Source organism: Monodon monoceros, unplaced genomic scaffold, assembly GCF_005190385.1.
Source record: "Monodon monoceros isolate NGI ecotype Baffin Bay Population unplaced genomic scaffold, NGI_Narwhal_1 Super_Scaffold_18, whole genome shotgun sequence".
Lineage (NCBI taxonomy): Eukaryota > Metazoa > Chordata > Mammalia > Artiodactyla > Monodontidae > Monodon > Monodon monoceros.
In genome coordinates, this window is record NW_021703774.1 from 125,144,100 (window position 1) to 125,171,671 (window position 27,572).

General features: G+C 41.7%; 2 protein-coding genes across 2 annotated transcripts in view; both read right to left on the reverse strand.

The window, feature by feature from the left end:
- Positions 1 to 1,400: 1,400 nt before the first annotated feature.
- On the reverse strand, positions 1,401 to 13,417 carry LEPROT. The gene is made up of 4 exons (XM_029228450.1): positions 13,326 to 13,417; positions 8,313 to 8,388; positions 7,078 to 7,264; positions 1,401 to 3,724 (listed from the first exon to the last, which is right to left on the reverse strand). The coding sequence occupies exons 1-4, from the start codon at positions 13,339 to 13,341 to the stop codon at positions 3,608 to 3,610; spliced, it is 396 nt and encodes a 131-aa protein (XP_029084283.1). The 5' UTR covers positions 13,342 to 13,417; the 3' UTR covers positions 1,401 to 3,607.
- A 12,359-nt stretch (positions 13,418 to 25,776) lies between these two features.
- The window catches only part of DNAJC6 (DnaJ heat shock protein family (Hsp40) member C6), a 45,509-nt gene continuing 43,713 nt past the window's right edge, over positions 25,777 to 27,572 (reverse strand). The window contains exon 18 of the mRNA XM_029226891.1: positions 25,777 to 26,578. Within this exon, the coding sequence (XP_029082724.1) occupies positions 26,477 to 26,578 (102 nt within the window). The 3' untranslated portion in view covers positions 25,777 to 26,476. The remainder of the gene's footprint in view (positions 26,579 to 27,572) is intronic.

Sequence of the window (27,572 nt, forward strand, 5' to 3'; positions counted from 1 at the left end):
CACTCCCTAGAAGAGTCTTCACCAAGAAGATACCTCAGAGGTAAAGACTTCCTGAGGACTGTAAGAAAAATCTGTGGGTTCATAAGTGGAGGAAAAGAAACAACTATGAAATGTAGGACGAGCTGAGAACTCACCGTGAGGAACGGATGAAGTGTGATAGACTTGCTCCTGGCCGAAAATATTACTGTCCTTCTATAAACTGCTGGAATGCTTTTTTCACTTTACTGTGGAACATTGCCATTTCTGCAAATGGGTTCCAAGGCATGCCCTTGTAAAAATGCAGCTGCAGGACTTCCCTGGTGGCGCAGTGGTTGAGAGTCCACCTGCCGATGCAGGGGACGCGGGTTCGTGCCCCGGTCCGGGAAGATCCCACATGCCGCGGAGCGGCTGGGCCCGTGAGCCATGGCCGCTGAGCCTGCGCGTCCGGAGCCTGTGCTCCGCAACGGGAGAGGTCACAACAGTGAGAGGCCCGCGCACCGCAAAAAAAAAAAAAAAAAAATGCAGCTGCAGCCCTGCGTGGTAACTGCACGAGGCAGGTATGGATGCGTTCCAGATGTGGGGAAGATGATCACAGTCATTCTTTCTGGGAAAGAGTATGAACCGACTGCTTTCTCTTTAAACATCACAAGATATCAGCTCTACTAAGAAAACTGATTGGTAGCAGTAGAAAGGCGGGTGATTTGGGAATATGAAGAACCCCGGGAGGTGGGGCAGACTAAGAGGAAGCCTCCGAGTCAGGAGAGGAGGCCAGCAAACATCACAGGTTTAATGGACCCCAAGGGCATTAGGGGATAGAGAGGGCTGCAAAAATTGAAGCAAGAAAGACCTTGTTCTTAGGAAAGGAGGTGGAAATTTACATTTTCCTTCGTTCAAACTGTTGACACTACCCTGTTGCCAAGATCCAAAACTCAGGCAGGTCCCTTGAGTATTAAAGGACAGCTATGTTAGCCTCGTAACCCATGGTAGCATGATATTGTTTCTGTGGGAAAAGTGTTTCAAAGTATAAGCCAGTTGTTTGGAACATGACAGAGAATCTCTTCATAAGATTACTCACTTCTGGGCAATTCTTCATGTGCATTCTCAGTTTTAGAATGTAATCAGCGTGCTTTGAATCTCCAAAATATATTCTATGGTGTATAGAAAACAAATGAACCTTTTATAAGGAATTAAAAAATGCCCAACATTGGGCTTCCCTGGTGGCGCAGTGGTTGAGAGTCCACCTGCCGATGCAGGGGACATGGGTTCATGCCCCGGCCCGGGAAGATCCCACGTGCCGCGGAGCGGCTGGGCCCGTGAGCCATGGCCGCTGAGCCTGCGCGTCCGGAGCCTGTGCTCCGCAACGGGAGAGGCCACAACAGAGAGATGCCCGCGTACCACACACACACAAAAAAAGCCCAACGTTTGTGTTACAGAGATGAAACTTTTGTACCGTACATTCATACACAGCCATACTCCCTACTGACATTTATTACTTAAATGATACTAGGTGCTGCAGAATAAATGTCTCTGTTTCATACAAATGGCAAATCCAATAATCTATCACTTCGATAAACCATTCCATTAGTAGGGAATAACTACAAATATTCTATATGCAAGTGCTTTATATCATTCTGGAAATACAATCAAGAGGCAATGCTTTAGGGCTACACATTAAGGCTACCTTGGTTATTTAAAATGTGTATAAGCAACAAGGGCACTTTTGCAAAAGATAGTATAAATTAAACAGTATCTCCATCTTAGGAAAAGAGAAGCTATTACAAGCCAACTACACATCGAAAATGGTATCTTACAACTTCCTGCTATTATTCTAATGCAGGACAGATTATTGCTCACAACTGCACATTTCAGAACACAAAGAAATTTTCATATTTTTGTTACCTTTTAAGCAAGGTGACATCAGAATAAAAACTTTTAAAATTAAGCTTTTCTTTTCTGTTAAAAGTAAAATTTATTACAATACAGTAAGTGTGTTATTAAAAATGCTGGTTAAAATTATAAAGTGTCTATATAATTTTTCTAATATAAATATTGGAAATAACTTTAACAGTTCTATACGTACATAGTACACTGAAAACATAAAATCATGCATAAGGCTGAAATATCACTTTGCATATTATCCTTTTAGGTATCACTCTTGTCTTCTCCTGCTCCCAGGATCATTCCAGAATATGAAGGGGTTACAAACTTCAAGGTTTCAGTGTTTTGAATGTATGTCTGTTATCACACATTAACAATGCTTTAAAATCACTGCTTACATTCTAATCACGTGGTTCTAGTTCCCATATTTCCCTTTCTCGATAGGCCTTGGACAAAAAGTTGAGCTAGAAAACCTGTGATTACAGGACCCAGCATGACATGAATTCTCAATGATTCATTTAAAAGTGGCATAAAGTGTTATATATATATATATATATATACATATATATATATTTTTTAAAAGTCCTACAGGACATGAAAGACAAGTACATCACATGTAAATAAAATTAAGCAGCTCACCCTCTGCTTGCTTACTTGGCTCCACGTCTCTATAGGAAGGAGAAGCCGAGCCATGAAGAAGATAGGGCAAATCAGAAATGCTGGGAGTGTGTGTGTTTGGCGGGGCTGGTGAAGGTGGGTGGGCAGCAGCACAGGGAAGGAACTGGGGAGAAATGTCAGATTATGAAGGGAAATTAAACAGCGTTACTTATCCATTCTTCCCCATCTTGCTAAAGCAGGGGCCGGTTCCAGCCCAGCCTCCCTCCCCTGCCTCCCAGTGAGGGATCTGTCCCCCCAGCACTGTGAAGGCAGCCACTGCCTTTCAGACAATGTGAAGCCATAGCTGTTCCCTACTGAGAACACTTCACAAATGTGAGGAACAGCCTATAAAGTATAGGTTTGGACATTTCATAAATTCCAAGGACAGTCTGAAGTAGGCCTCAACACGAGGGGCAGGGGAAACAGTTTTTACAAGCAGCTAACGTCCAGAGAGGCTAAGGGGTTCAGCCAAGGGGAAGGCAATGCTTCTTCCTTCATGACAGCGCTTCTCAGACTTTAATGTGCCTGCGATTCACTTGGGGTCTCATCAAAATGTATTAGGTTGAGGATGGGGCCCCAGACGCTGCATTTGTAATAAGCTCCTATGGACCATGCTTCGAGATGCTGATGCTCTTGGTCTATGGACCACACTTGGAGAAGCAAGAGTCTGCAACATAAAGAGGGAGCCGCCTCTGTCTCTCTGGGCCACAGGTATATCTTGGAAGTCCTGGGCAGAGCTAAAACAGCCCCAGTGCTACGTGCCCACTCAAGCACATCCCCGGGCCAAAGGTGGAGATGCAGCACACTGAGTGAGCAACTGTCTACAAGACTGAGTTAACATATTTTCTGAGAGCACCATGACTCTATGAAAAGCTAAACAAATAACATAATTCAACTTTAGTAAATGGAGAGGTCTACTGGCTGGGAATAAAACTAACCTTTTCCCCATGTAGTCCTCCTTAAAGTGAACATGATTACAAAGGTATAAAGAAACAGTATATTAAATTTCATAGTAAAAGGCCACATGTGCACACATATACATACAGTATGAATTCTAAGAAATTAAATGCATTTAATCAGAATAAAGCATGTGCTACCACTGCTCCCAGCTAAAATCATCTCCTCTTCCAAATACAAGGAAAAAACCTTGAATTGTAAGGAAAATCACTGCATTGCCTGCCAGCACCAGGCCACAGGCTCCCCACTTGATCTGAAACACAAAAAAAGAGGATTAAATCTTTACTTTCTTTATACTGTACTCTTTGCAAATCTGTTATTTCCTGCTTTAGAAACATCCAATGAAATATTACAGAAAACTGCTAAAAGGCTTAATAATCTAATAGACAGGAGAGAGTGAACTGTTCAGTAATTAGTCTAATTACTTCGTGATGCTTATTAATTAAGTCTGGTATCATCCTTAACGTTTTCCCCATTAGACATAATTCTATACTTGTTTTCAGTAGACAATGACTGCCTTAAGTAAAATACATGAAGCAAGATTACAAAGGGTCCAATTACAATATTGGGTACTCAAAGTTCTGTATGTATTGCCTTCTTTCATGAAAATAGGAATTGGAGAGTTACGGACTGATTTGTTTCATTTCTAGGCAAGAAAAGGTTTTAAATAACACTCTGCATGCAAATAAAAAGAGCTTTCCAGCAGGGCAGATAGTTTTCCAGAGGCACAGTTGGGGATGAGAGTACCCTCTAGTGGGCATTTTTTGTTTTAACTTAACAAATAGAAAACATCAATGAAAGTTTCCTCATAAAATGTGATGCAGTATTTGAAAGGTAAAAATAGAAATCTTTAGGGCAAAATTTAAGAAGTACTAGTCTAAGGCACAAGAAGAATAAGATAATGAAAATATGACATCTAAAACCTTCCATGCAGACTTCCCTGATGCCGCAGTGGTTAAGAATCTTGCCTGCCAACGCAGGGACGGGTTCGATCCCTGGTCCAGGAAGATACCACATGCCGCGGAGCAACTGAGCCTGTGCACCACAACTACTGAAGCCCATGCGCCGCAACTACTGAGCCCACGTGCTGCAACTACTGAAACCCACGCTCCTAGAGCCCGTGCTCCGCAACAAGAGAAGCCACTGCAATGAGAAGCCCATGCACTGCAATGAAGAGTGGCCCCTGCTGGCCGCAACTAGAGAAAAGCCTACGTGCAGCAACGAAGACCCAACACAGCCAAAAATAAATTAAAAAAAAACAAAAAACAAAAGACTTCCACGCTTCTGTTATCTAGACAGAGTTCAAACTGGCCTGGCATTCCAGACCCTTCCCAGTCAGGCTTCCCCAGCCTTTCTATCCTCAATCTCAATCCCTCCCTTTTTGCTCCATCATATTGGACTGCTCTTTATTCCACATACTGCATTTTTGCACTTGGGTGCCATTCCATACAATAGCCTTCCCTACTTTACACAGAACATTATTTATCCTTAGAGGCCACATCAAATGCCAGTTGTAATTTCTCTCTTCTCGGTGCTCCTATGGCTTTCTGATCATGTTTTAATGAGCACGCTTGGTATATTTATAGTACACTTGCCCATCAGGCAAGTTTCTGTGCTCTTTGAGAACAGAGACAGTATCTGGTTCTTATTCTTAGTGTCCTATAAATAGCATATGCTCCAAAGATGTTTAATGCATGAATAAATAACACTTGTGCAGATCTGATATTCAATGCCCCAAGTAAGAGTTTCATGAAGTTGAAACAGTATGTAATTGGGGGAAATAAAAGCAAATAGTATGAAAGACAGTGAATGTCAAAGAACTGAATAAATTATACCCATAATGTGTATTTCAGAGACAAAAAGAAAAATTTCATATTTGATATCGATGAAATAAAGTGCATATTTTATGTCAAGACAAGAAAAAATTAAACATAAAATTTTTCTCTGCCTGTTTGGGCCTCCTCCCTCCCCTTCAGTGTGTACTGTGTATCTGCATTAACCAGACTTCCTTCGGAGATAACTTTCCTTTTTAATCTCATAAAGGGTCACAACTGCTTAGGCGATAACCTTCCTTCTTAATCCTGTAAGGGGCCACGATTACCCATAACCCACTACTTACTTTATACATGCCAATCTGGATTGCATAAACTGTCAATAGTATGTCATTTGATATATAACCATTTGTCTCTAAAACTTATGTAACTGTGCTTTGATCTCTAACATGTGGAACAGTCATCTCCTGGGTTATAATCCTCAGGTCGGCTCAAATAAAATTTTCCATTTCTTTTTTAGGTCGATGATTGATTAGTTTTTTCTTCAACAATATGAAGATGTCATCTTATTCACTGTATCGTCTAGTAGCTGTACAGTTGTCCCTCAATATATGCCTATTGTGTTGAGGATTGTGTCTATGATCCTATTTGCAGGAGAAGAATTTGATATGTTGTGATTTATAATAAGAATTCGGTCTTTGTCCCCATTTCTTGCACAGAGCTTCTAAAACCCTTGGAATTTCCTAAGTGATGAGAGTGGTAAAGGTGACTTTTTTTATGTGAATGAGGTAACTTTGGAAAGCACCTAAGGATGGAAGCCGGTTGCAGGAGGAGACAACCATGTGACTAGACAGTTAGAACTTTCAGTCCCACCCCCAACCTCCAGGGAGAGGGGGCTAGGGGACTGGAGGTTGACTCGATCTCCAATAGCCAATGGTTTGATCCATCATGCCTGTGTAACGAAGCCTTCATAAAAACTCAAAAGGATAGGATTCGGAGAACTTCCAGGTTGATGATTTGCTGCTTTGGGGAAAGTGGTACCCTCAGAGAGGTCATGGGAGCTCCATGGTCTTTCCCCACACCTTGCCCTATGCATCTCTACCATCTGGCTGCTTCTCAGTTATATTCTTTTACAACAAACTGGGAATCCAGTGAGTAAATGGATTCCCTGAGTTCTAACAAATTAATCGAACCCAAGGAGGGGGCCATGGGAACCCCTGATTTATAGCCAGTCAGTCAGAAGCACACGTAACAAGCTGAACCTGTGACTGGCATCGGAAGAGGGAGGCAGTCTTGCGGGACTGAGCCCTGAACCAGTGGAATCTGCTGTTATCTCTAGGTAGACAAAGTCAGAATTGAGCACAACTGTAGGACACCCAGCTGGTGTGGAAGAATTGCTCCTCAGTGGTGTGGGGAACAACCCCCCGAACCACACACACACACACACACTCACACACACACACATTGGAATTAGGTGATCAGGACCCCTTTTGATATTGACTTTGGAACTAGAAGAGTATTGCTATAGTAGTCTCTGGATGGCCCTACAATAAAAGGTAAGGATTTCAGAACAATTCTAGAAAATAGCTTACAGTAGAAAAAGCAAGAAATCACTTGGTCTGGCTAAAAGTTGTAAGAGAAACAAAGAAAGCATTCTGCAAACATGGGCAAGATACTGACAGGTGGCTCTAAGGTGGGGGAATAGAGAAACTAAAAATATGCCTGGCCTTGAGGCTTAAGTCAAAGCAGGGGAAATGAAATTTGTGGTTCCAGACACAGGCCTGTGGAGTAAACTCAGCAATAACTGGGCAAAACAATAGACAACAAAACTTACCACGGCCACACGAGCAAGAATAACAGGAAATCCAAAGGCAGAAACAACAATTCCGGTAGTGAAAAAATAAGCCAGTTCCCGACAGGCACTACTTGTTGCATCGGAGTCATATGTTGCTCGTTTGGCAATGAAATAGGGGATGGGAGAGATGGCATGGAATATCAGGACAAACAATGGCCAGTAAACACTGTTGGTTGCACCCAGAAGAAACCCAAAAGGAAAAGTTACAGTTACATCATAATTAAAGATATATTACTGTTTCAAAGTTAATATTACTTTAAATGTCTAGGTCAACGATTATTTTCATTTGTCACTATTAATACATGAGATGATTTCTACCAGGAACAGTTAAGAAGTAGCGATCATTAAAAATTACTAGTCCATTAATCTGTAGATAACTTATATTGTGTTAAGAAACAACTACACAATGTAAAATCTAGAATCTTTATTGCTTTCTGTATTATTGAGCTGTCATTTCTTTAGGGACAGAATCTTAACTTAGCCATCTTTGCTTCCCCTATAGAACATAGCACAGGGCCTTGCACATGCTAATTCAATAGAGAGCTTTTGAATGCACGCAGGTGGAAACTTTCACTTGCTTGGAATAAAACCCAGATTCCTTGCCCTGGCCTAAAAAGCCTCACATGATTTGGCCAATTTCTTCCATTCATTCTGTGCCATCTTCCCTTCATTCGCTCAATCTGTAGCCACACCAGCCTTTCTGTTCCTTAAACACTCCCTCTGCCTGAATGCCCTCCCCTGACTCATCAAGCCTGATAAGCTTATTTATCCACCAAGTCTCAGCTTAAAGACAACCTCTTCTATGCAGCCCTCCCTGACTCTCCCAGGGAAACTCAGATTTACCTTCTCAAAGCTCTCACTGTACTTTGTACACTCTCTACTAGAGCTGTCAGCTTGACTGGACTGTTTACCTGTCTCTCACTCATAACTAGAACTGTAAACTCCTTGAGGACAGGACTGTGTCTCTTCATTCTTGTGTCACCAGCTGGTCCAGAGGAAGTTTTCAATAAATGCTCATTAAATGAATACATCCATTTTAAACAGAGCTTTGGTCTGCACAAATACAAGTGACCCAGGAAGGGACTGGGTTCATAATTTGGACTTCATTAACTCATCGGTTAGAGCTTGGTGCTAAACTGACCAAACTCCCTAATACCCATACTAACAGTGACAAAGACACAAAAAAAATAGTTCTTTTGGAAATGATAACTTACCCATAATCCTCTAAGGCACATCCCAGCATAAGAAAAGTCAGCCCAATAGCCCCACTGAAGGATAATGCCACAAGAGCTGTGAAAAATAAAACCAAGAGTTATAGGTCCCCGTGGTTGTCAGGGACTGGGGGCGGGGGGAGAGGAATGGGGAGGGACTCTTTTGGGGTTGATAAAATGTCCTGGAATTAGAAAGTAGTAATGGTTGCACAACCTCGTGAATATACTAAAACCCACAGAATTTTACACTTTAAAAAGGTTAATTTTATGTCACGTGAATTATATCTCGATTTTAAATGTTTTAATAAAAAAAAGAATGCAGTGATTTACTTATTTCATTGGTTAATGTTACATTTGACTAGCAAATGACCACCTATGTGCATCATTTTTAAATCATCAGGTGGCGAAAGAGCTCAAGCCTTTCCAGTACTCAACCCCTATCTAACGTATGAATTCCCTCTAGATTTGTCCCAAGAGCCAGCCAGCCAGTCGATACAACTCCACTGAAGGGAAACTCACTACCACTGAGGCAGGTCATTTCATTCTGATAGTCTTTAAATGCTGAAAACCCTTTTTCCTTAAATTGAACCCCAAACTGCCTCCTAGCAATATATACGCTTTGATCATTGTGCCCTCCAAACCACAGTGCTTCAAGTATTTGAAGATTGGTGCTTCCCAATTAGTGTCCCCTGAATATTTATTCCCTGCATCTGTTACACTGATCTTTGAGGAGGCAGGAACATTCTTGTTTTGTCCACTGCTGAGTGGGAGACGGAATGTGAGTTGTTAAAAAATCTTGAGCTCTGAGTCACCAACATGGGTTCAAATCTTAACTCTGTCACTGACTGGTTGTGTGACCTTGGGTAGAAGGTGAACCTCTTTAACTCCGATTTTTCACCTGTAAAATGTGAATAATGGTGCCACCTTATTAGGGAGTTTATGGGAATCAAATGAGATAATCTATGTAAAGTGCTTGGATGTGCTTTGATAAAGGTAGCAATCCAAAGCACAGGACACTGAATTATCCAAATATTCCTCTGAAAAAAACCCATAATACTCAAAATTAGTCACTGACTAAACTAATTAACATTTTGATTGCTTCCTTTTACTTTAAAGGCAATTTGGGGAGACTTTTATAGGAAGATACCAAGGTGATTTTAAAACATCTGGGAGTATACAGATGGTAGGGGACAAGGAAGCACTGTCAGTTTTATGTATTTTTCCATTTAGCACATGTCACTTTTGGAAAAAAAAAAATGTACAAAAGTAACTTGTCCCATATTGTTTCATTACAGATGACCTCCTCATTGGCTTTGTCCCCTGCCTGTGCCTGATCACCTGCACTACTCTGTCCCCCGGGAGACCATTCAAAGCTAGGAATCATAGATCTCTTCCTTCTGTTCTGGGACACCAGTCAGTCAAAGGTCACAACTATATCGCCAGTGGATGCTCTTTACCCCCCTTTTTCTTTTTCAGGAATTGCATCCTCGGCCATCTCTTAAACTTGGAGCTAATCAGGAATAGAATTTCATCTCTCTTGTCACTTTACACTCTTGCTGGGACACTGCATTCAACCCAAAGCTCCCTGGTACCACAAGGACCCAGCTACATCTGAGGCTGCAGCCCAGAGCAGGTTCTAAGAGCTTGGCCTGCACCTCCAACTCCAATCTGGACTTCTGTGGGTAGCCAACAAGGACCTCAACTTCAACATGTGTAAAACTGAAACATCCCCACCTTCTCCTCCCGAACACACACTTCTTCCCTTTGAAGGTTCTATCTTCAAAGACCGACACCAACCCTACACTCCGTTTTCTAGAAAATCAGTAAGTCAAGGTGACTCAGTCTCCCAGACCTCACTCAAACACACTGCTAAAGACTGAGTGATTGGGCTTCCCTGGTGCTGCAGTGGTTAAGAATCCACCTGCCAATGCAGGGGACATGAGTTCGAGCCCTGGGCCAGGAAGATCCCACATGCCACGGAACAACTAAGCCCGTTCCCCACAACTACTTAGCCTGCACTCTAGAGCCCACGAGCCACAACTACTGAAGCCCGCGGGCCTAGAGCCGGTGCTCTCTAACAAGAGAAGCCCACGCACCGTAACAAAGAGTAGCCCCCGCTCACCGCAACTAGAGAAAGCCCACGCACAGCAACAAAGACCCAACTCAGCCAAAAAAAAAAAAAAAAAAAAAAAAAGACTAAATGATTGTGTCCCTCCCCCCAAATTCATATATTAAATCCTAAAGTCCAATGAGATGGTGTTAGGCGGTGATAAGGTCATGAAGGTGGAGCCCTTGTGAATGGGATTAGTACCCTTATAAAAGGGACTCCATAGAGCTTCCTTGCCCCCTCTGCCATGTGAGGACACAGCAAAAAGATGGCTGTCTAGGAACCAGGAAGCAAGTCTTCACCAGACAACAAATCTGCTGGCACCCTGATTTTGGAGATTCCAGCCTCTAGAACTAAGAAATAAATGTTGTTTAAGCCACCCAGGTTATGGTATTTTTGTCCTAGCAGTCCTAAAGGACCAAGACAACCACCTCTTCTCTTGTGCCCCCAGCTACTGTCCCCGTGAAGACCCTTATCATCTCATGCCTGCCTTCATCTTATGACTCTGCCAATCCATCCTCCACACAGCAGACAATGATGTCTCAAATACATAAAGCTGGTGTCACCCCTTCACAGTTGCTTTCACAGCCTATGAGTTGTTCTAGCACTGGAGGCACACCTCTGCCATTGTTCTAGCACTGGAGGCGCACCTCTGCCATTGTTCTAGCACTGGAGGCGCACCTCTGCCCCGCGACACATGCTCTCTCCACTTGGAATAAACTCTGCCCTCACCCCATCCTTTGCCAGGTGAAGCCTTACTGATCTTTTTAGATTCAGGTCAAGAATTGCCTCTTTTGCGAAAGTGGTCCCCTTCCTCCCTGGAGCAGGGTTCAATAATCGCATCTGTATTAATTTCCTAGGGCTGCTATTAATAATGTACCACAAACCGGGTGGCTTAGAAGAACAGAAATGTATTCTCTCACAGTTCTAGGGGCTTGACACCTGCTCCCTCTGAAGGCTCTAAAGGAAGACTCCTTCCTTGCCTCTTCCTTGCCTCTTCCTAACTCCTGCAATCTCTGGTCCTCCCTGGCTTGCAGTTGCATCGTTCCAATTTGTGCCTCTGTCTTCATATGGTATTCTTCCTATATGTCTCCATGTCCAAATTTCCCTTTTCTTATAAGGACACTAGTCCTTGGGTTAGAGTCCAACTAATCCAATATCATCCTAACTTGATTACATCTGCAAAGACCCTATTTCCAAATAAGGTCAAATTCACAGATACTGGGGAGTTAGAGCTTGAAAATATTTATTTGGGGGACACATTCAACCTACAACGCCATCTTTGTGCTCCCATTGTATCTGAGCACACCTCAGACATTTAAACAGTAACAATTATTTCCAGCTCTGTCAAACAACAACTTCTCATTTACCTTTTTATTCCAAGCCTCAGGCATACAGTAGTCCCTCTTTAAAAGTTGAATAATCTGCAAAAAGCTTCCTTAGTCCTTTTCCATTTCATAGCCTATCTTGCTTGTTACTGTGTCACAATTTCTAACACATTCACACATAAATATTATTATGTGATAGTTTCCGGGCATGACTAAACACAGTGTAGTGCTGATACTTGTCATCTGCTTTCTGCATTGGCTTCAAATGGATATATTTCACAATGGACACTATCCAAGTAAATCATGTTTACTAAATTAATGCCGAATATAAAAGTCAGCCAGAAATAATTTTAAAATGTGTCTGCTAACAGTTTCACACTCAGCTAAATTTCATAGTGAACACACACATGTGTACAAAGACACCCATACGCATGTTTACAGCACATGTTGATTAACTGGAGAGGGAAGATCTTTGCGTACAAATATCAAGGATAGGAACTCCCACGTGGAAAGAGTTATGCTACTCTATTCAAAAGATGAGAAATCTAAGGGTGTCCTACCAAACCAACAGGAAGCCTTCCAATAGCCTCTCCTACAATTGCCATTCCCCATTCCTCTGAAGGCAAATAGATGAGGGAACTGGTGTTCTTGGTACCCCTTTTTAAATCAACTGCCCCATTCAAAAACACGTACTGCACAAAGACCTACTGTATAGCACAGGGAACTATATTTAATATTTTGTAATAACCTATAAGGGAAGAGAAACTGAAGAATACATAATATACATATATATACATATATATATATATATATATGAATAGCTGTGCTGTAGACCTGAAACTAACACGATATTGTAAATTAACTACACCTGAATTTTAAAAAAAGTCCTGCACAAACACTACCTTCTTGTCTGTCCATAAATGAATAAAGGCTGATGAAAGCAGCGATAAAATTCCACCTAATCTACTCTCCACAATTAAGACAAATACCCCATTTCAGGGCGCTTTCCGCTGACACTCGCCTGCAGCCAACTCTGCCTAGTTGGAAAAATCATCGGGAACAACAGATTTAAGTGCCCCGATGCCGAGACAACGGCTCCTCTGGAAGAAACGGGAAACTCGGCGAAGCGGCAGGAAAAGGGAGGAGAGGCATTAGATTAGGGTGGACATGTCAGGAAGTGAAAGCCCAGTTTAAAACTCGGCAGAGGAGGGGGTGAGGGGACGCTCCCAGGAACTGGGAAGGAACCAGGGAGGTGATGCTCCCGGGGTTAGCCGGGGTCTTCCAGGGAGGGACTGCTCCCGGCGAGGGCTCCGCCTGCAGCGACCCGGACACTCCGGGCGAAACGTGAAGGCCAGTATCCTTGCAGAAAAAGGGTTGAGGTTCCCCAAAACACGTCTCCACCCGTACCCCAAGGGGCGAAGGAAGCAGGCGAGCTGCTTCCCACCGGGAAAGGAGGGAAGGGTGGCAGGTCTGAGGGAGGCCGTTCCCCACCCACGCGCTGAAGGTGCAGCTCCAGCCTCATCCCAGAGCCGAGGCGGCGATCCCACAGCAGGACCAGCGAGCCGGGGACCTCGGATGTACCTTTAACGCCCGCCATGTCTCCTAAGCTGGGGCCGCGGCTGCTTCCGGCTTCTTGCCACGGCCCCTGCCCCCGCCCAGGCCCGGTCCATGGCCGTACTTAGGGTGCCGAGCCCGCCCCGCCCCGCAGAGCTCCGCCCCTGCCGAGCCAGATCTCCCCCGTCCCCGCCGCTCAGAACCCCTCCCCTGCCGGTTCCTATAGATCGTCCCCACGGCTCAGCCGCCCAGAGCCCCGCCCCCGCTGGTCTCCACCCCCGCCACTCTGAACCCGCCCCTGCCGGTCTCGATCGACTGTCCCCCAGGCCCAGCCACCCAGAGCCCCGCCCCTGCCGGTCCGAGCCCGCCCCCGCCACTCAGAGCCCCACCCCGCCCCGCAGAACCCCGCCCCTACCCCGATCACGCTGATAGGCTTGCCACGCAAACCCGCTTTCTCTTCGTAGCCGCGACTTTGCTCCACTAGCTCTCCTGCTAGGTCATAAGCATCTGCATAATCCCGGAACTGGCCCCACGCTCCTCTCTTCCATCTGTGGCTGGGACCCTGGCTCCGCCGAACCGCTAGGTACGCGGGCCCAGACGCTCCCCCACAGCCCACTCGGGACGCGTCCAGCACGGCGCGGAAGGAATCTCTGCGTGAGGGTGGAGAAGATGGAGAGAGGACTCGGAAAATTACAGTCGGTAGAGGAGGAAGGAATACCCTCTTACTCTGGCATTACATTCTCCAACCCTAGCGTGCGTTTGTGTGCCTGTCTGCGTTTACGTAGCTGTGGCTATGGCGGAGGTTGGGATGGGGACACCAGAGAAGAGGCCCCAAAGATCCTGTTTGTCTGGCCTTGCCTTGCTTAATACCAACTTGAGCACTTTTCGAGCACTAGCGTTTTCTTCGTTACACCCTGGTGTATCTATAGAGACAAAAACCAATAAGCTGTTTTGAGTCTGAGGCTTTCATGAACCTTTAAATAAATAGCTATTATTTTTATCCTTGGGGCCTCAAGGTCTGTAGGTAACCAAGGCCAATTTAGACTTCAAAGGGCCATTTCGTATTTTTCTTACAGGAACAGAGTTCTCTTGGTGGATACAATCTGCAAGAGACGTTAAATACTATCTGGTCCAAGCGCTTCATTTTACCTTTACGGAAAGAGGCTCAGAAGGGACAGGACTTGCCTGCTTCACACAGCTCTTTGGAGAAGGTTGGATTATGGGCCACTTATCTCTTATTCTAGCTGAGAAACCCTCCACCTTATGGTGCTGCGCCTCTTCTATTGCTTTTTCTTAATTTTCAACAGGACTGAAAGATAAAGGGGTTCATGGGAATCCAGGTTCCCCTGACTGTATAAGTACAAATTCTCACCACCAGCACCTTTCAGGCTCCCTGCTCGGTTCCCTTCCCTTTTTCAAAACTGTACACTGAGCATATTATTGTCTCAACACAGCGTTTAATTACTTGTGAATTTATTTTTCTAGCTCCTCCCATTTCTCCTCATAGATGGAAAGTACACTTATTAAAAACTGTGTTGCTCTGAGGGTTGCCAGAGGAGAGGGGCGTGTGAAGTGGGGAAAACAGGTGAAGGGGATTAAGAGGTACAAATTTCAGGTTAGAAGATAAGTTAAGTCATGGGGATGTAGTATACAGCATAGGGAATATAGTCAATAACACTGTACTTTGTATAGTGACAGATGGTAGCTAGACTTATGGTGATCATTACTATGTTGTACACCTGAAATTAATACAATATTGTAAGTCAATCATACTTCAATTTTACAAATTAAAAAACTTTATCACACACCCATGTATGTACCACCAAGACTTAGAAATACAATATTATATATACAGTTGAAGACTCCTGTCATCCCCTCTCAATTCTATTCCACTCCTATCCTCTAAAGAGGTAACTATTCTTAATTTATTTATAATTCCCATACATACTTCTATCCTTTTATAATATAAATGTATAGAAAATTGTCTTGCACATTTTGTATAGATGGCATCATACATGCTTCTATAATTTGTTTTTTCCCTCAACACTGTTTTTGAGGTATATTGATAGTGATATAGAAAACTCTAGTTAATTAATTTTAAGTGCTGTGTAACACTCCATTAAATGACTATACCAGAAAACAAACAAAACTGTGTTGCTAATCCCTGGCTCACTGCAGAGCTTGCAGATCCAGAATTACACTGCATTCTTTACTTTGTAGCTGGCAATCTATTCAGGGTCATTGAGAACTTCTCTTTCCCTATGTTGAGTTAAAGCACTCAGGGGAAAGTGCCTACCACCCAAACCCTGGAAGCCTGGGTTTTTGCTCCCGTACTGAAGTACAAAACTGCACTCATGAGAAAGACTCTCCTTAATTGATGATTTTCCAAGGGGTCAAATCTCCCATTTCCCCTTCCATTCCCAATCACCCAGCAGGTGTCTAGAAAGCCATATGTAAGGGTTTGCCGAAGCCTTCCATGTCAGCCTGAGGTCAGTCCCGTGGAAGGGAAATGATTTTGGAGAAAAGTGACATTACTTCAGAGGCACAGCTTGGTTTGAGTACTGCCTTGGGCTTAGTAGTTAGAAACTGGAAGATAGTGAGAAGCAAAAAGATAAGGAGTTTGTCCCAGGGTAATGTCTGGAATCAGAAAAATGCAGAGACATTGTCTCCAACAACTTTTCTGCCCATACCAGCTGTCCTTTCCAGTTTACAAAGCACTTAAAAGAGAAAGCCATCTTGCCAGAGGCTTTAACCATCCTGAGAAAATCTGCTTTCCTCTTGCCAAGTGTTCACTGAAAAACTGTTCTTCTACTTACCCATTCTACGTTTCCTCAACAATAAAAGAAGGGCCTTTATTGAGGGGGATTGGTTCAAGATGGCGGAGTAGAAGGATGTGTGCTCTCTCCCTCTTGCGAGAGCACCAGAATCACAACTAACTGCTGAACAATTATTGACAGGAAGACACTGGAACTCACCAAAAAAGATACCCCACATCCAAATACAAAGAGAAGCCACAATGAGACGGTAGGAGGGGCACAATCACAATAAAGTCAAGTCCCATAACCGCTGGGTGGGTGACCCACAAACTGGAGAACAATTATACCACACAAGTCCACCCTCTGGAGTGAAGGTTCTGAGCCCCACGTCAGGTTTCTTAACCTGGGGGTCTGGCAACGGGAGGAGAAATTCCAAGAGAATCAGACTTTGAAGGCAGCGGGTTTTGATTGCAGGACTTCAACAGAACTGAGAGAAAAAGAGACTCCACTCTTGGAGGGCACACACAAAGTAGTGTGCGCATCAGGACTCAGGGAAGGAGCAGTGATCCCATAGGAGACTGAACCAGACCCACCTGCTAGTGTTGGAGGGTCTCCTGAAGAGGTGGGGGGCAGCTGCAGCTCACTGCGGGGACAAAGACACTGGCAGCAGAAGTTCTGGGACATACTCCTTGGTGTGAGCCCTCCCGGAGTCTGCCATAAACCCCATCAAAGAGCCGTAGTCTCCAGTGCTGGCTTGCTTCAAGCCAAACAAAGGGAGAGAACTCAGCCCCACCCATCAGCAGACAAGCGGATTAAAGTTTTACTGAGCTCTGCCCACCAGACCAACACCCAGCTCTACCCACCACCAGTCCTTCCCATCAGGAAGCTTGCACTAGCCTCTTATATAGCCTCAGACAGCAGAAGCAACAACTACAATCCTGCAGCCTATGGAACAAAAACCACATTCACAGAAAGACAGACAAAATGAAAAGGTAGAGGACTATGTACCAGATGACGGAACAAGATAAAACCCCAGAAAAACAGCTAAATGAAGTGGAGTTAGGCAACGTTCCAGGAAAAAGAATTCAGAATAACGATAGTGAAGATTATCCAGGATGTCAGAAAAAGAATGGAGGCAAAGATTGAGAAGACGCAAGAAACGTTTAACAACGACCTAGACGAATTAAAGAACAAACAGATGAACAATACAATAACTGAAATGAAAAATACACTAGAAGGAATCAATAGCAGAATAACTGAGGCAGAAGAACGGATAAGTGACCTGGAAGACAGAATGGTGGAAATCACTGCTGCAGAACAGAATAAAGAAAAGAAATGAAGACAGCCTGAAAGACCTCTGGGACAATATTAAATGCACCAACATTCACATTATAGTGGTCCCAAAAGGAGAAGAGAAAGGACCCAAGAAAATATTTGAAAAGATTATAGTCAAAAACTTCCCTAACACGGGAAAGGAAATAGCTACCCAAGTCCAGGAAGCGCAAAGAGTGCCAGGCAGGATAAACCCAAGTAGAAACACGCCAAGACACATAGTAATCAAACTGACAAAAATTAAAGACAAAGAAAAATTATTAAAAGCAACAAGGGAGGGCTTCCTTGGTGGCGCAGTGGTTAAGATCTGCCTGCCAATGCAGGGGGCATGGGTTCGATCCCTGGTACGGGAAGATCCCACATGCCGCGGAGCAACTAAGCCAGTGCACCACAACTACTGAGCCTGCACTCTACAGCCCGCGAGCCACAACTACTGAGCCCATGTGCCACAATACTGAAGCCCACGCATCCAGAGCCAGTGCTCTGCAACAAGAGAAGCCACCACAGTGAGAAACCCACACACCGCAGCGAGGAGTGGCCCCCGCTCGCCGCAACTAGAGAAATCCCGCATGCGCAACAAAGACCCAATGCAGCCAAAAATAAATTAATTAATTAAAAAAAAAGCAACAAGGGAAAAATGACAAATAATATAAAAGGGAACTCCCATAAGCTTAACAGCTGATTTCTCAGCAGCAAATCTACAAGCCAGAAGGGAGTGGCATGATACATTTAAAGTGATGAAAGGGAAGAACCTACAACAAAGATTACCCGGCAAGGATCTCATTCAGATTCGACAGAGAAATCCAAAGTTTTACAGACAAGCAAAAGCTAAGAGAATTCAGCACCACCAAACCAGCTCTACAACAAATGCTAAAGGAACTTCTCAGTGGGAACACAAGAGAAGAAAAGGACCTACAAAAACAAACCCAAAACAATTAAGAAAACGGTAATAAGAACATACATATTGATAATTATCTTAATGTGAATGGATTAAATGCTCCAAGCAAAAGACAGGCTCGCTGAATGGTTACAAAAACAAGACCCATATATATGCTGTCTACAAGAGACCCACTTAAGGCCTAGGGACACACACAGACTGAAAGTGAGGGGATGGAAAAAGATATTCCATACATATGGACATCAAAAGAAAGCTGGAGTAGCAATACTCAGATAAAATAGACTTTAAAATAAGGAATGTTACAAGAGACAAGAAAGGACACTACATAATAATCAAGGGATCAATCCAAGAAGAAGATATAACAATTATAAATATATATACACCCAACACAGGAGCACCTCAATACATAAGGCTACTGCTAGCAGCTATAAAAGAGAAAATCGACAGTAACACAGTAATAGTGGGGGACTTTAACACCTCACTTACACCAATGGCAAGATCATCCAGAAAGAAGATTAATAAGGAAACACAAGCTTTAAATGACACCACAGACCAGATTTAATTGATATTTATAGGACATTCCATCCGAAAACAGCAGATTACACTTTCTTCTCAAGTGCACACAGAACATTCTCCAGGACAGATCACATCCTGGGTCACTAATCAAGCCTTGGTAAATATAAGAAAATTGAAATCATATCAAGCATGTTTTCCAACCACAACATTATACAGATTAGAAATCAATTACAGGGAAAAAAACATAAAAAACACAAACACATGGAGGCTAAACAATATGTTATTAAATAACCAAGAGATCAGTGAAGAAGTCAAAGAGGAAATCAAAAAATACCTAGAGACAAAAGACAACAATCCAAAACCTATGGGATGCAGCAAAAGCAGCTCTAAGAGGGAAGTTTATAGCAATAAATTCCTAACTCAAGAAACAAGAAAAATTTCAAATAAACAATCTAACCTTACACCTAAAGGAACTAGAGAAAGAAGAACAAACAAAACCCAAAGTTAGAAGAAGGAAAGAAATCATAAAGATCAGAGCAGAAATAAATAAAATAGAAACAAAGAAAATAGCAAAGATCAATAAAACTAAAGCTGGTTCTTTGAGAAGATAAAACAAAATTGATAAACCATTAGCCAGACTCACGAAGAAAGAGGGAGAACACTCAAATCAATAAAATTAGAAATGAAAAAGGAGAAGTTACAACAGACACCACAGAAATACAAAGCATCCTAAGAGACTAGTACAAGCAACTCTATGCCAATAAAATGGACAACCTGGAAGAAATGGACAAATTCTTAGAAAGGTATAACCTTCCAAGACTGAACCAGGAAGAAACAGAAAATATGAACAGACCAATCCCAAGTAATGAAATTGAAACTGTGATTAAAAATTTTCCAACAAACAAATATGCAGGACTAGATGACTCTACAGGTGAATTCTATCAAACATTTAGAGAAGAGCTAACACTGATCCTTCTCAAACTCTTCCAAAAAACTGCAGAGGAAGGAACACTCCCAAACTCAGTCTACAAGGCCACCATCACCCTGGTACCAAAACCAGACAAAGATACTACAAAAAAAGAAAATTACAGACCAATATCACTGATGAATATAGATGCAAAAATCCTCAACAAAATACTAGCAAACAGAATCCAACAACACATTAAAAGGATCATACACCATGATATAGTGGGATTTATCCCAGGGATGCAAGGATTCTTCAATATATGCAAATCAACCAACATGATACACCACAATAACAAATTGAAGAATAAAAACCATATGATCATCTCAATTGATGCAGACAAAGCTTTTGACAAAATTCAACACGCATTTGTGATAAAAACTCTCCAGAATGTGGGCATAGAGGGAACCTACCTCAACATAATAAAGGCCACATATGAAAAATCCACAGCAAACATCATTCTCAATGGGGAAGAACTGAAAGCATTTCCTCTAAGATCAGGAACAAGACAAGGATGTCCACTTTCGCCACTGTTATTCAATATAGTTTGGGAAGTCCTAGCCATGGCAATCAGAGAAGAAAAAGAAATAAAAGGAATACAAATTGGAAAAGAAGTAAAACTCTGTTTGCAGATGACATGATACTATACATAGAGAATCCTAAAGATGCCACCAGAAAATTACTAGAGCTAATCAGTGAATTTGCTAAAGGTGCAGGATACAAAATCTCTTGCATTCCTATACACTAACAACAAAAGATCAACAAGAGAAATTAAGGAAACAATCCATTCACCATTGCAACTAAAAGAATAAAATACCTAGGAATAAACCTACCTAAGGAGGTAAACGACCTCTACTCAGCAAACTAAGACACTGATGAAAGAAATCAAAGATGACACAAACAGATGGAAAGATATACAGCGTTCTTGGATTGGAAGAATCAATACTGTGAAAATGACTAAACTACCCAAAGCAGTCTACAGATTCAATGCAACCCCTATCAAATTACCTATGGCATTTTTTACAGAACTAGAACAAAAAATCTTAAAATCTGTATGGAGACACATAAGATGCTGAATAGCCAAAGCAATCTTGAGGGAAAAAAACGGAGCTGGGGGAATCAGGCTCCCTGACTTCAGACTATACTACAAAGCTAAAGTAATCAAGACAATACGGTACTGGCACAAAAACAGAAATACAGATCAATGGAACAGGACAGAGAGCCCAGACATAAACCCACACACATATGGTCAACTAATCTATGACAAAGGAGGCTAGGATATACAATGGAGAAAAGACAGTCTCTTCAATAAGTGGTGCTGGGAAAACTGGACAGCTACATGTAAAAGAATGAAATTAGAACACTCCCTAACACCATACACAAAAATAAAATCAAAATGGATTAAAGACCTAAATGTAAGACCGGACACTATAAAACTCTTAGAGGAAAACATAAGAAGAACACTCTTTGACATAATCACAGCAAGATCTTTTTTGAGCCACCTCCTAGAGTAATGGAAATAAAAACATAAATAAAGCAAATGGGACCTAATGAAACTTAAAAGCTTTTGCACAGCAAAGGAAACCATAAACAAGATGAAAAGACAACCCTCAGGATGGGAGAAAATATTTGCAAATGAATCAACAGACAAAGGATTAATCTCCAAAATATATAAACAGATCATGCAGCTCAATATTAAAAAAACAAACAACCCAATCCAAAAATGGGCAGAAGACCTAAATAGACATTTCTCCAAAGAAGAAATACATATGGCGATGAAGCACATGAAAAGCTGCTCAACATCACTAATTATTAGAGAAATGCAAATCAAAACTACAATGAGGTATCACCTCACACCAGTTAGAATGGGCTTCATCAGAAAATCTACAAACAACAAATGCTGGAGAAGGTGTGGAGAAAAGGGAACCCTCTTGCACTGTTGGTGGGAATGTAAATTGATACAGCCACTATGGAGAACAGTATGGAAGTTCCTTAAAAAACTAATATGACCCAGCAATCCCACTACTGGACATATACCCTAAAAAAACCATAATTCAAAAAGACACATGCACCCCAGTGTTCATTACAGCACTATTTACAATAGCCAGGTCATGGAAGCAACCTAAATGCCCATTGACAGATTGATGGATAAAGAAGATATGGTACATATATACAATGGAATATTACTTAGCCATAAAAAGGAACAAAATTGGGTCATTTGTAGAGAAGTGGATGGACCCAGAGACTGTCATACAGAGTGAAGTCAGAAAGAGGAAAACAAGTATCATATATTAACACATATATGTGGAATCTAGAAAAATGGTACAGATGAACTGGTTTGCAAGGCAGAAATGGAGACACAGATATAGAGAACAAATGTATGGACACAAAGGGAGAAAGTGGGGTGGGGGGTGGGATGAATTGGGAGATTGGGATTGACATATATACATTAATATGTATAAAATAGAAAACTAAAAAGAACCTGCTGTATAAAAATAAATAAAATTCAAAAAATAAATAAATAAAATAAAGGAAGCAACTTTCACATACACACACACACACAAAAAAAAACCCAGAGAGTAAGACTTTAGAAGCTGAACCCTATCCCCAACTTGCCATCAGTTGTGTTACTTAGAAGTATATCCATGTCCTCTGTCACACTGTCCAGGACTACACAGGACTTCTTGGATAAATTTTTATATTCTCTCCTTGCATTCAATTCTCTCACACTATGAACTAGGTTTTATTATCTCCGCTTTACAGATGGGAAAAACTAAAGCTCAGATCAAGCCCTAAACAGTTTAAATATGAAGTCAGACAGTCAGCACTTGAACTGTTCTCCATAGTAGATCTTATGCACTAAGAAGGCAGGAACCGCCATAGTAATTAGAAATAACATCCCTTAATGTTTAACAGGGCAATCAAATTCATTTATTAGTTTGATCTTCCCATACAGTATACACAAAATATTGGTTGAATTCACAAATATTAATAAAGTTCACCGTATATAGTATCATCTTTCCCTATCCTACAGAAAAGAGCTAACCTCAACCTCAGCTCTGGGTAAACCTCTCTCTGCTTCCATTTCCTGAGCTAGGATTTACAAAACATGCCTCTCAGAACTTTTTGCAAATTAAATGAGAAAATGAATATATATAACAGCACCTAGGGTAGTGCATTCAAGATAGAGGCAGTGGCATCCTATCTGCACTGGGGTGGCTCTCAAGTCAGTGCTTAAGTTAAACGCAAGTTCGATGCAGCCCTATTGTAATCAGTGTTAATTTTCCTTCCTCAATCTTCACCACCACTTTTTTACACATAGCCACTCCCTTTACAGAACCTACAATGTAAGTCCGCCATTGTATGCAGACAGATCTCTGTCAGCCCAGGGAGATAGAAAAAAGGGCTAAGGGACATTTTACTTCTGGCTGCCTTTTCCCACGCATGTTATCCACTCCCTACCACCTGAGGTTTCAGTGTAATTCCAGCCCCAGTACCGACCTGCAGTGATACTTTGTTTTATCGACTCTCAGTAACAATAACAGTAGCTACTATTTAGTGAGTACCTACCCACTTGATTAGGGACAGTTTATATACACAATCCCTAATTCCTCCATTGCAGGGTTGCTAGAATTGTCTCTGTTTTACAAGCAATAAAATTAAGATTTAGCGAGTTTAAGCGATTTGCCCAATATAGCAGTCCTTAAGTGGAAAAACCAGGATTCAAACCCAGTCTTTTGGTCTCAAACCAACATTGTACCATTATGCTGAAACACCATGGTTTATGTATAGAACAACCAAAACCTGTCTACTTGACCTAAATTCCCCAATAGATGTTTCCAGCAGGGAAACTGTCCTGTTGCTGCGATGGCTGGTTCTGGAATTCAACTTGCATGTTCATTTCTTATACAATAAGTGTTTCATCAGCATCATTAGGGTCTAACTTGAACGTTCTTCCAGACAGAGACACAACGCTGATAGTTCAAATGCTTTTGACTTGCAACATCTGCTTCCAAATGAACATGCTGCTTCTCTTCTTAAACACCTAAACGATCTGTTTTCTATGACAAAGTCTCAGACTCCCAGGATCAATCCCTTTGCCTCAGCACACAAATGAATTAATATCCTAGCTAGAACACCAGGATTTCTATGCTGATTCTTTTTGAAACACAGCATTCATGCAGCATGATCAAGTGTGTCTGTAAAAAAAAAAAAAAAAAAAGTGTGTCTGTGTAATGGGGGCAAGGGTGGCAATGGGGGGTGGTTAAAGTATAAACCAAGAAGCCCTGCCAGATCATGTTTTGGTGCAAATGTATTATATGCTTTTCATATTCTTTCTCCATAACTTTTCTTAAAAGTGAATCAGAAGGTATGATTCAAGCTTGTCATCATATTCCCATGAGTGCAAATATAACTTACATTTCTACAAATATTTTTGAGCCTTTTAATATACATTACAAATATTTTAGACCAATCACATTTTGTTGGTGTAACATATTTACAAAACAAAAAATATATTACAATAAATATGAACGAAACAGTGAATCTGATCAACAACGAGCTCTGTCACAACCAGGTATTTAAAAGGAATGCGAAAACCTGTTGGTCTGCATATGTTAAGAGTTTTGAGATTAATAGGGGTCCAGAATTATAATGTATCCAGAAAAGAGATAGGGAACATCCCAAATTTAAGTTAGGTAAGATTCTTTCTCATTGCTAATTACATAATGTTTAATGATGTTTTAAACTGTGAACATTGATGAATTATCCAAACATAATACAAAGCTAATATAGTTCTATCATTTCAAAATGTATGTGACATTCACATAATATCCTTTTAATTATTATCATTATATACTGTAGTTCACACAATATCTACAAATGTGAATGAGAAAAAAGAGTCACAGCAACATGTCTCACATTCCAGTTTTAAATAAGACAAGCACATACTGCATCAAACATTATTTTATGTTAATAAATAACACCTAGTTTTTTTATGGTTACTTTGAACAGTTTACAGCTGTATATTTAAAAAGAGAACATTTTAGGCGAGTTTCACATTGTCAGCAAAAGGTAAAATAAATAATGAATCTTTATAACAAAAAAAAAAAAAAGAAAGGAAAGGAAGGAAGGGAAGGAGGGAGGAAGGAAGGAAGAAAAGGAGAAAGAGAGAAGAGAAAGAACGAGAGAGTTGTATATAGAACATAAAGTATTTTTGACATGCTGCTTTTCTGGTACAGTCTGCCACAAGAAAATGAAAATAGAAACCAAAAAATGATTGTCTTTTAAAAACAAGTTTTGAAAGCTTTCTACCATACTGAGCACGAACCTTTTAAGACTAGAATGGAGATCTTTTTTGCCATCTGCTTTGCATATATATCCTCTGCACACTGTGTGTGTGCACACCCAAAGAGATCTACTAAAGTCACAGGATAACAACAACCGCTTGCCCCTTAAAATGAGAAACAGCCAAAACACTGAACTGAAATCCAACCAGTCTGAAGTCTGCAAAGGTTTCAGCCTTGCTTTACTTTCACAGATGTCCCTGTGTGACTGTTGTTCCTGTGGACCGCCAGCAACTTTTCAAACAATAAACCCCACTGTAATAATCCAAGGGGTCCAATTTCATCAGGTGGGAAAAGGAACCTGGTTCCTCAAAAAGCCAGTCCTGACAAGCCATCGGACTCAGTCTGAAGGGAGTTTGGCTCTCTCTCTGCAACTGCCCCTGTCTGGTTACTAGTGGTTAGTGTTGTCGTCTATTCTCTTCCCACAGCTACTCACAAACCCGGAGGACAAGGGGGTCCATACTACTCATCCTTCCTGATCGACTGTGAATGCGCCAAACTGCTTCACAACCTGCTCCCAGCAAAGAGCATTTTCTCTGCTAAGCAAAAGGAAAAGCATTAAGCCTAATGGCAAAATTAGAAGTTTCTTTCCAATCAGGTTGTTGTTATGGTATTAAGACTTTTTGTTCAAGCATCCAGTTTTCTAAAGGGAAAAGAAGGTAGCAGACCAACTTTCTGACCAGGAATACAGATTTCTACACTCTCAGAGTCCCTATTTTTCTTTAGCCAGCATTTTCACGAAATTTTAGCTTATCCAGGAAGCGCTGGTAGTAATCACTGGATTATAATATAATCACTTCTCACATAATTCAGGTTCTTTTACATCTGTCAGTCCTCTTGACCAAAAGAAGTATACAGTATTATGCTAGAGACCATAGTAAATTTCCACTGAAAAAGATACTTGGTGCTTGTGTTCCTGGAGTCTATGTAAAGCCATTGCTCAAACTATATCTTTCCAAGAAAATATGAAAACCATTTAAGTCCACCATGTAATCTTATTATTAGAACTTTTGCTCATCGTCCTATCCTCAGACATTGAGATGGATGCTATGCCTTTGGTGGCCTCTATTTTCCATTCCCCCACAAAACGCTGAGTAGGCTCCCCAAAGGGCAGGCTGGAATGCTGTAAAACTCTGCAAGCTCATGGGACTAAAAGTTCCTCTCCTGCTTTGGACCTTTTATGGGGGGGATCTGAGAAAACAAACATCCACATTCCTTATCAATGAGGAATTAATTTACGAGTAACTTAACAGTTAAGTACTGGATACACGTTGCTGGAGTTTTTTGGTTCACCTGTGAAAACCTCAGAACTGTGACACACACTAAGCATTAGCATTAGCACAGGTCTGCAGGGAAAAGCTCATACATTAATACAAGGGCTTTTGGCCTTGATTTTCAAATTCAGACCAGGCATCATTGAGCTCCATGAAAATCATCTTTGCATATTGTTCATAAGGTTGCCCAGTAGCCTATAGAAAAAAAAAAACACACATTAGATACCACAGACCGAAGTTTTATTTCTATTAAATTTTTCACTGCTAATATGTGGGCTCTAAGGAATTGAAATGTTTTTCTATTAGGCCATTTCTCTTTTTACAGCCCCATCTACATGCCCTTAATTACTATGACCTCCCCAGAAAGCCCTCCCGCTAGGGATTCACATTTGGTAGTAGTGATCAGTCACTGAGTAGGTAACAGAGAAGTTACTGGGCAGCACAAAATGTATCTCCATTTCCAGAATTATCTATCAAATGACAAAGGTTCATGACTGCCTATCTCCAAATGATTAGCTATATTTTGAAAAACACATTTCCCCATTTCTTTTTTTTTAAAATAAATTTATTTATTTATTTATTTATTTTTAGCTGTGTTGGGTCTTTGTTGCTGTGCGTGGGCTTTCTCTAGTTGCGGTGAACAGAGGCTACTCTTCCTTGCAGTGCTCAGGCTTCTCATTGTGGTAGCTTCTCTTGTTATGGTTGTGGAGCATGGGTTCTAGGTGCACGGGCTTCAGTAGTTGTGACACAGGGGCTCAGTAGTTATGGCTCACGGGCTCTAGAGCACAGGCTCAGTAGCTGTGGCTCAGGGGCTTAGTTGCTCCACAGCATGTGGGATCTTCCCGGACCAGGGATCAAACCCGTGTCCCCTGCATTGGCAGGCGGATTCTTAACCACTGTGCCACGAGGGAAGTCCCCATTTTCCCATTTCTAAAAAAAGTTCTTGGAGACCCATAACATAGGCATATAGTTTGTGAATTTTTCTGGGCTGTTTCCCTTTCTCTTTGATTCACTGAAACACATTATTTCTTTAATACTATCCAGATTAGTCACAAAAAGTGTGGAGAGCTGAAAATCAAATATATCAAATTCAAGTACGTGTTCCCAAGCAGGACTTCAGTCACAGCCTCACATCATAGGACTGGTATCCTCAGTCCACAAGACAGCAAGGGACCCAATTCTGTCAGGG

Bases quoted from the DNA above. Each gene is read 5' to 3' on its own strand.
- LEPROT (XM_029228450.1), bottom strand. The intron at 7,265-8,312 runs GTAAGTTATCAT...TGCAACCAACAG, and splicing joins TGTGCCTTAGAGGATTATGG to TGTTTACTGGCCATTGTTTG. The intron at 3,725-7,077 runs GTAAGTTTTGTT...TTTGTGTTTCAG, and splicing joins TTCTTGCTCGTGTGGCCGTG to ATCAAGTGGGGAGCCTGTGG.